This window comes from Microplitis mediator, chromosome 2, assembly GCF_029852145.1.
Source record: "Microplitis mediator isolate UGA2020A chromosome 2, iyMicMedi2.1, whole genome shotgun sequence".
NCBI lineage: Eukaryota > Metazoa > Arthropoda > Insecta > Hymenoptera > Braconidae > Microplitis > Microplitis mediator.
Genome location: NC_079970.1, coordinates 6237755 through 6248022, shown reverse-complemented (window position 1 = coordinate 6248022; position 10268 = coordinate 6237755). Strand labels below are relative to the sequence as shown.

General features: G+C 31.4%; 1 protein-coding gene across 2 annotated transcripts; it reads right to left on the bottom strand.

Moving 5' to 3' along the window:
• Positions 1-1067: 1067 nt before the first annotated feature.
• Positions 1068-7256, bottom strand: LOC130678405 (doublesex- and mab-3-related transcription factor A2-like). 2 transcript variants are annotated; one of them, XM_057485567.1, is made up of 4 exons: positions 6576-7256; positions 6135-6423; positions 3092-3373; positions 1068-1714 (listed from the first exon to the last, which is right to left on the bottom strand). In XM_057485567.1, the coding sequence occupies exons 2-4, from the start codon at positions 6327-6329 to the stop codon at positions 1121-1123; spliced, it is 1071 nt and encodes a 356-aa protein (XP_057341550.1). In that variant the 5' UTR covers positions 6330-6423; positions 6576-7256; the 3' UTR covers positions 1068-1120. The 2 variants fall into 2 exon arrangements, with proteins under 2 accessions (XP_057341550.1, XP_057341551.1); XM_057485568.1 differs by having other exon boundaries at positions 6135-6420.
• Between the last annotated feature and the right edge of the window lie 3012 nt (positions 7257-10268).

The following is a 10268-nucleotide window of genomic DNA, read 5'->3' as shown; positions in this document are numbered from 1 at the left end:
AAATAAAATGAAATTATCAATGATTAATTTAGATTAATAATCTTCGAATTAGTTATTACCTCATGAAAAACATCAGAGATGATAAAAATAATAATTATATTGATCCGAAATATTTAATTTGATAAGATATAAAAAATTTTGGAAATTTGTTTAGTTTAATAAAAGTGACTTTCCAGGTCAAAAATAAAACTTGATTTAGACTTGGTTTACTATGTCGAAATTTGGAGCCGTTTTTCATAAGACAAACTCGACATTTTTTTACGAAGATATGAAATGCATTGAATTTTCGCCTTGGTTTAGACATAACTGGCTTACTTAGTCACGATTTAAGACGAAAAAGTTTAAATCAAGTCAAAATTGACTTGGTTTAGACTTATTCGACTTAAAATATAAGGCGAAGTAAACACGAATAAGTTCAAACTAAGATCAAAAAATACAAATAAGTTGAAATAAGTTGAAACCAAGATGAAAAAAGTTTAATTTAAGTCGAAAAAGTTGAGATCTGATCGAAAAATCGCTGGCAAATTGATAACTTCAAAAGAAAATAAGGTGAAGCGAGCCTAATTCAAGTTTTATTTTTGACCTGGGTTCTTATTATATAGGTATTAAAATTTTTTTTTTCTCAATTAACGACAATTTCGTAATTTTAATTAAATATTAGTATTATTATTTTTCTGTTTTGTAGATCTTCCAACATTTATACACAGAAAAAAATAATTTCTTGGCTCAAGAAATTTTTTGCATTATAAATTAGAAAAAAAAAATTTCTTAAGACGAAAAAAGTCTTTGGTTCAAAAAATTTTCTGTTTTCAATTTATGGTACGAAAAATTTTTTGGGACAAGTAAAAATTTCTTGTACCAAGAAATCCTTTTTTCTGTGTCCTCACACCCTCATACTCCAATCGCAGTTAATTTACTCGTTATTTACACCGATTTCACACACGTTGGATAACACCGCATCATTAGTGTGTTCATTTTAACACCGATTTTTTACAGTATAATATTACAATAAAAAAATAGTATTGATAAATATCCAAATATATACTTATATTTTTTAATCAAGCTCATATTATAGTATACATCGCACTACAAATATAATAATAATATTAATAAAATAACATCATATAAATTTGTAACATTGAGTGCAATTAGGAGTAACACAGGGAACACCAGGAATTATCGGAGGTAAATGAAGTAACCCAGCAGATCTTGATGTGTGATCACGCAACTGTTGCTGTATGTCGGCATTAAAATAATTATTATACTGAACATTAAAAGCAACGCTGCTGTCTTGTTCGAGCGGACTGATGACCCGCGATAATTCACCGCTGCGTGACAATGCCGCGTCAGGCAAGATGTTGAGAAGACAGTATCCGTCGTTGTAAAAACTACGGGATAGATTCGAGTAAACTGGAGGCAGTGTAAAGACACTGGGATAATCGGCGGTGGTTCGTACATCTGACGATGAACTCTGGAGCGGGCGAAACGCCGATGTGGTGCATGGGTTGCTGTCATTGGCAAAGTACTCAATAGCTTTAAGTAAATCCTGGCCGCATCTCTGGAGTACCAGTTGTAAAACCGATAATTTAGTGCTGGGAAACAATCGCGCGAGAGTTTCAACTGATGTCTGAGAAATAGCTGGGGTTTCTTTGGTACTTTGGTCTTCAGAATCACTTCGGTCGACGGCACTGAAGATACTGCTTTTCTTTTTGTCCTGAAAATTTTTTAAAAATTAACACTTAATTGTGTGTTAGAACAACATTTTACACAAAATTTTATGTTGTTTTATGATTATTCATTTGTGTAATAAAAATAACACAAAAAAATGTTAATATTCTCTGTTACCGGTTCTAAAACTTAACACATTGAAATTTTATTTGAAACACACGTAAAGTGTTAATTTAACATTTTTATTTGTGTTATTTTGATACTTATAAAAATTCATGTATATATAAGCTAAGTGACTACGGTAAATTCAACACATTCTTAGGGTTACTTTAATAAATTAACACGCGCTCTATGTTAAAGTTTCATTTTAAAAGTGTTAACCCGGGTCAAAAATAAAACTTGATTCAGGCTCGCTTCGCCTTATTTTCTTTTGAAGTTATTGATTTGCCGACGATTTTTTGATAAGATCTCGACTTTTTCGACTTAAATTTAATTTTTTTCAACTTTTTGAACTTTTTACATCTTAGTTTCAACTTATTCGTCTGTACTTTGAGCACGATAGTCATTCATCTTACTTTTAACTTGCTAAACCAAGTCGAAAAAAAGTCATTTATTCGCCTTACTTTCTCCTTAATTTATAAAAATTATTTCACCTTAGTTCTGATTTTTTCGACTTATAATTTAAGTCGAATAAGTCTACATCAAGTCAGTTTCGACTTGATTTAGACTTTTTCGCCTTACATTTTAAGTCGAATAAGTCTAAACCAAGTCAATTTCGACTTGATTTCAACTTTTTCGTCTTAAATCGTGACTAAGTAAGCCAGTTAAGTCTAATCCAAGGCAAAACTTAATATATTTCATACCTCCGTAAAAAAAGTCGAGTTTGTCTTGTGAAAAACGGTTCCAAATTTCGACTTGGTAAACCAAGTCTAAATCAAGTTTTATTTTTGACCCGGGAACATTTGTTTGGACAGTGAGTAACACTGAGTAAATAACATTATTTTTGTTTTAATTAACATTTATTTGTGTTAAAAATGAACTGATCAAACAACAGAAAAACAGTTTGTTAAATTAACACACGAAAATGTTAAATATTTAACACTAACTTCTTTCTTTACACAATTACGAAAAATTTTTTACTGTGCACAGAAACAAAGGATTTGTTAGCGCAAAAAATTTTTACTCGCCTCAAGAAAATTTTTATTTGCTCCAATAAAGGAATTGTTGGCATTATAAATTGAAAATCAAAATTTTCTTGGAGCGAGAAAAAGTTTTTTAAAGCAAGAGAAAAATTCTTGTGCCATGAAATTTTTTCTCGTCTTAAGAAAATGTTTATCTTCAATTCAAATTGCAAAATATTTCTTGCGTCAAGAAAACCTTTTTTTCTGTGTGTATTTAATTAATTATTATTGACATTACTTACGAGTGATGAGTTCAGTTTAAAAGTAAGTTCATTTTCTTTGGCAGAATTACCACCCTCTGACTCGGACGACTCTCTAATGCTATCTGTCGGTTGATCAACGTCAACATCAGCGTCAATATCCATGACAGCTTTAACTTGGGATGTTATTTGAGGATTAGGGTCAGTTACAGCCATACCGAAAATTTTTCCAGGTGGCAAACGATCCAGTTTCTGCCCGGTAGCAACTTTGGCCATACTCAAAGCTATCGCATCTTCAGCGGCCTGCTGCCTTTTCAATGCGACCTGTAACCCAAAAAAAGAATTTAAAAAATGTATCCTTTGATTTCAATTTATTTATTTTTATTTTTCTTATCTATCGCACTGGTATCTTTAATCTTTTTCCCTAAACCTATTTGCGCTATCGCTTGATTTAAATCAAGTAATCTTCCGCGTCTCAAAGTCGCTATACGGAATAGAGAGCAATAAAGACTATCATACTATCTTGGAAATCTATTTCAGTTCGCTTTCATGACATCGATCCTCTTGATCCTATTCTGTAAATGGACTCGTCACGGCCTCAATACTCTAATGTATATATACATATACCCGCAATCCGCATATGTATACATTTAATATGTATTATATAGATATATTTTCACAGCGTGACATCTTACAGTACGTCAAACATTATATGGAGATACACATTTGGACACATTTGGCTTCATCTATTATTATTATTATTATTATTGTTAGTAAAAGACCACCCGTTAAATATTGTTTCAAGCTCAATAACATTACGAGAGTTTTATTTAACGTACAGAAGAAAAAAATATCAAGTAGCATTATCCGTGAAAAGAAAAATATTTATTTAAAAATAAGATTAAAAAAATAGGAGTGTACGAGTCGGGTTCGAATTATCCGAGAGTTTTTGAATTATTTGGAATTTTTAAAATTACTCGATTCGAATCGACAAAATTCTGATCAGCTTTCAAATATTCAATTTTTATGTATACATACATTATAATGTAGAGCTTAGTTTTTAAAGTAACCGATAATAATTTTTTCGTAAATTTATGTTTGAGCTCTATTTACTTCCCTATCAAAAAATCCATGTGGAATTGCATGGGAACTCATAGGAATCCATAAAGAAAAGTATAGATTTGTGTAAGAATTCATGGGAAATAATATAGGAGTGTATGGGTTTATATGAAAATCTATGAAGGAAACCATGGGTACCGGGATTACCACATAGGAAACTGTGGGTACCTGGATTCTCATGTAGGAACTTCACATAGAAAACTGGGTACCGGGATTCCCATGTCGGAAACTTACACTGTAAAAAGAGCGGTGTTAAAAATGGACTCGTTTTAACTCCGCCCGGTGTAAAAATGAAATTACACCGGTGCAGGAGGAGTAATTCACCGGTGTTAAAAATACCGGTGTTAAAGCGGGGTAACCGGAGTAAAATCGGAGTAATACCGGTGTAAAAACGGGGTAACAGGTGTAAAAGCGCAGTAATGCCGGTGTAAAAGCGGGGTAAATTGCGTCCGCTTGGAGTATTAACTTTAAAGATTATAAAACACAAAAAATGTCAGTTCTTTATGAAAATTAATAAAGAATATCATTTATTAACAAGTATAGTGATCGAGTAAGTAAAAATATTCACAAAATAAAATATTTTAACACCGGTAAAGAAGATCTACACCGGCGGCGGCGTTATTTTAACACCGGTCTTGAATATTTACACCGGTGGCGGCGTTATTTTAACACCGGTACAGAATATTTACACCGGTGGTGGCGTTACTTTCACACCGCTTTCGGGGTTAAATTTAACACCGATAATTTTAACACCTACACCGCTTGGACACCCCGGTGATTTTTTACAGTGTACATAGGAAATTGTGGGTATCTGGATTCCTATATCAGAATTTGGATACATGGATTTCTTTGTATGGAAATTTGGGTTTCAATTTTTAATTTCTATAGAATCCGGGGTATCTGGATTTCTATGTCTATCGTCTATTAGTTTGCGTGTATGAATAAAAAAACAGATTAATATTCCTATAGGAAACCATCTGGGAATCCATCTGAAACAGTCATGTGGGAACCCACATAGGAATCTAGGCTGGATTCCCATATGGATTTTTTTGACAGCACTCTGACAAAAATTTGAATCATTAGAAAAAATATTACAATTTTAAGTCGTTAAAATAAAATTTTAGAAGTATTCGTAAATTTTCGAATTATTCGAGAATTTACGCATAATTTATAAAGTTTCAAATGATTCAATTTGATACGAATAATTCGTAAGTTAGAAATATTCGCACACTTCTAAAAAAATAATAAAGTAAGTGAAAACTTGTCAGAAATTTATCCGTGACGATTATAAAATAAATATTCATGTCAATATCAATATAAATATGAGAGAATTTTTATCAAGTGAAGTTATCAATGTCCATCAAACTGATACTCTGGTATTGACATGTAGACGTGATGAATTTAATTTAAAAGAACATCAATCATCGCATGATGTTGATATTATATTAAATATATATAACAGTGCTAAGCTTTTATACTAACAGTTGGATATTTAACAGCGCACATAATACATATTTTGTCAAGTGTATGATGATTATGTTAGAGGGTGCGATCGTAGTGCTTGAGTTGATAGTAGTAATATAACTGGAACGGATTGAAAGCTATGATGTAGACTCAGGATCGAGTGTCGTAATGCCAGTACAAACACACAGATGAAACGCAACACCGGGCGTTAATGGATTCTACTTGAGAGTGATGACAGTAACGGTACTGAGAGAAAAGAAGAGCAGAGAAGAAGAGCACACACCAGTAGGACAAGAAAATTACATGATTCTAAAAGAAACTCTTTAATTTTTCAGTGCGACTAGAGTGAATTGCTAAATACGTATCCACTCTCTTTTCACACCCGGTTGCTATTTTTAAAAAACCCGAGATTTTTAAATGGAATAGTTAATGACAACTGTACGATGGCGATTACAATAAGAGTGAGTAAAAATAATAATAATTAAAAATACTCAGTGCTTACCTGGGCAGCCATAACACGTTGTCTTTCAGCAATGAGAGAACACTTCGGACAAAGACATTCTTTATAACGACACTCTCTTTTGTGTCCCCGCAACCAGGAGATGAGTCCATGATTTCTGCAGCGAGCGCACTTTGGCCGTCTTTGTTTGCCGTCCTCCTCATCATGATCTTTCTTAGCCGACTTTCCTCTCAGCATTCTCCAGTCCTTTTCTTCTTCACTGCCAGCGACCACCGCAACTCGTTTATTGTTAAACTTTAACTTAAACACCAGTTTCTGCTCGGAAGCTCTTCTTCAGCGGCAATTGATCATGACAAACAAAAAAAAAACAAGATAACATTAGTAGCTTTTGTATTTAATCGTGAAAAAAGTTTTAAATTAAACTCGTCAACAAGATCAGAGACTTAATCACTGACTGAAGAGCATTATTTTCGGGCAGCTTACCTCGTAAACTATTAACCGCGGGTTCAAGATGACGATTGGCTCTGGAAGATCCTCGTGGATATCCGAGGGTGTCGACCAAACGTGACTTGAGCATCCCTCCAGAGTCGGTTAAAAGACAAACATCAGCTGGACCACCCTTTATACTCGATTGGTTCTATTCTGTTTACTCTAGACGCCACTCCTACTAGGATTCTATACCACTGTTTTCATCTTTATTATTTTCTTCTTCTTCATTCTTATACTTCTTCTTCTTCTTCTTCTTCTTCTTCTTCTTCTTCTTCGTCTCATGATTCTTTAGTTTTTTATTTCAGTAGTACGCGTGTCACTACTGTATTTATCGGATTTATGTATTACGTGCATGGATACCCAATCCAGAAAGTCAATATCACGTCTATTAACTTTGGAATTTCTATACTTTACCCTCGTATTCCTATTGTTGTTGCTTTAGATGTTAGTACTATAAATTTAATTATAAACTAGCATACAGACAAGAGAAACGGGATAAATGAAAAGACTGGATAAAACTGTTTACTGGCAAGAATCAAACTCGTGTAATTCGTATAAGATATTATTATTTTTTTTTTAATTTTTTTCCAACGAGTACAGGTGTCATTCTCGTATTTATTTTAAATATAACATTCTTCAATAAATTTCGTCAGTTAAAAAAATTATTTAATAATAGAACCTTAAATTTATATTTAAAAAAAAATTGTCTAAAAATATTAAAAAAAAAAAAAGAAATTTTTATTAAATACTTTTTTTAACTGACGTATAAATTTCATTATTTTAATAATACGTTTCTACAATTTTTTATTTTTTATTAAATAAATGATCTAAAATTTAGCAATTTATTATAACAATTTAAATATATATATAATTTTAAATGAACAATTTTTTTTTCTATTTTCATTTAATAATTGATCGCTCGATCAAGCACACCTTTAATTATTTATTTATTTTTTACGATTTATACGCAGAAAAAAAGGTTTTCTTGGCGCCAAAAATATTTTGCATTATAAATTGAAGACAAAAATTTCCTTGAGACAAGAAAAAATTTTTTCCTGCTCCAAGAAAATTTTTGTTTTCAATATACAGCCAAAAATTTTTTGGATCAATAAAAAATTTTCTCGGTTCAATATTTTTTTTCTCGCCTCAAAAAAATTGTTTTCGCTCAAAGAAAATTTTTGCTTTCAATTTCAAGTTCCAAAAATTTCTTGAGACAATTAAAAATTTTCTTGGGGTGGGTAAAAATTTTTTGCACCAAGAGATACTTTTTTTCTGTGTACTAACATTATTTATGCGCAAAAGTTTACTGTACAATACACCGACAATTTCCAAAATTATGGAACTTGCTCTTGATATGTAGTTCGTTCTTTTGTCCCTATTTTTTCCACTCAAAGTCCGTGACTCTCATCACAATTATCATCATCATCACATATTTTACATTTAAATTACACTCTTGTACCTCCAACGTTTCTTTTCTTCATTCCGCAAACAATGAGAAGAATAGAAGTAACGAGAGTCTGAATTACATTTTTAGTCTTTTGTTTAAATGTCACAAACACGCAGTTCCATAGTTGTCATCATCATCATCATCACCATTATTATTCATTATTAATATTACTAATATTAATTATATATTACAATTATTCAGGCAATGTTTAATTAGTAAAAATAAATAATTAAAAGAACTAAAAAAAATTTATTTAACGCAATAATTATAACAAAGCTCATTAACTTCTTAAAATGCAGGACAATTAGCTTTTATTCAAGTTACGATAATTTATATCACTTAAATATTATTATTATATTTAATATAAATTTTGTTGGCTTAATAAATAAATAAAATAAATTTGTTAATTACTTTAGTCTATTGACCCAGTGACACAAAGAGGAAGAGGAAGAAGAAGAAGAGCAAGAAGATGATAAAAAGTTTTTTTAAATTTAACGAGTACTCATTGAGTAAGAGAACTACTAGTATAATCTGTAATCTCCTGGCATACAAATGTCATATACATGTTTGCTTTGCTAAGCTTCTCAACCCGCTACTAACACATACTACAACCACATGCAGGATATAATGAGGGTCGTTTGAGAGTCGTCCTAGCGTTAAATATTTACCAAGAAAACCTTTTTACGCTTTAAAGTAAAATTAACTCTCATAGTCATAGTCCTTGAGTTCCGAGATAAAATTACTTTTTTTTAATTTTTATTTTTAGTTCTCATTATTATGTAACAAGGAAATATTTCAATTAAAAATTAACCAGCTGTATCACTAGATAATAGATAGACTAAAGTATCCATGGAATTTTATTTCTTTAAAAATGCAAAAAAAATAATTTAATTTAAAAAACGAGTGTGAATGTGGCTGACTAATGACAATTTTTTGAATTTTAGAATCAATTAATAAAATGACAGTAGAGTAAAAATTTGAAAATGCGTATTTAGATAAACGCGAGATCCGTACGCGCATTTTTTTCAATTTAATTATTTTAATTTATTTATTTATTTACAGTCAACTTTCGTCATAAGCCTCTTCCCCTCAATCGAGAGTTACGGAGTCCAAAGACCTTCCCCTACTTAACTACTCTAAGGAGTTTCGTACCTGAAAGCCCGTTATAAGCCTTCGTTAAAATTGTCAAAATTATAAACTAAGAATAGGAAAAATAGGCAAATTAATGATGAAAATTTACTATCTATGTTTCGCGGATAGTGATGCGGAATGACCGTCATTTTGAGTTTTGGTCACGGTTTTGTGACCGACGGACCTAAATGACGAGCCTGTTCTATGCGAAATGACCGTCACAAAATTTTCGGTCAGAGTTCGTCATTTTGGACCGTCAACAAATTTTTTGTCACAAATTTGGTCAGTCGCATCTAACTAGATGATTTATGACTGTCATAAAATTTTTGGTCACAAATTAACGTTTAATAAAGAATTTTTTCAGTCACAACCAGCTAGATGATTGGACGCAATCTTTTTTTATAAATGATTGAAAAATTTATTTTTCCCTTCGTATTCTTATCTCGTGGTATTTTTAAGAAAATGGCGGTTTCAAAATTTGAATTTGTATTAAAGTTATGATGGCTTTTGTAAGATGTCACCACAATTGTGACGGTCCGTCATTTTATGAACGGTCCGCCGACGGTCTTGTGACCATGACGTGACGGTCAAAAAATGACCTGACGGTCAGCTTTACATCACTATTCGCGGATAATAATTTAATCATTATTAAGTAAAATTTAATTTATTAATCATAATTGTAGTCATTAATTATATTCAAAACTTGTGTTACAATTCTAAAAGAAATTTCCCCTACGTCCCCTAGACCAGGCTTATGACGAGTAGTCGACTGTACTTCAAAATTATAAATTGTCTCATGTCTGCTACATTCACACTCATTTAAAAAAAAAATAAATAAATAAATTTTAAATTCGGCGCGCTTTTACAATAAATTTAACGCGTGAATCTCACGCTCACCTCACTCCAATTGGCCCCGAAAAATCAGAAATTATTATACTTTTTTTTAGTACATATTTAAATCTTTCTTTATGTATTTTATTTAAATTGCTTCTGCTTAGTCGTTTATTAATTCATACACAGTACACCCTTACTCTTATCAGATTCTTACAGTCATTTAAATTTATTTTTACTTTGTTTTTATCACGTATTAATAATGGTCATTGTCATAA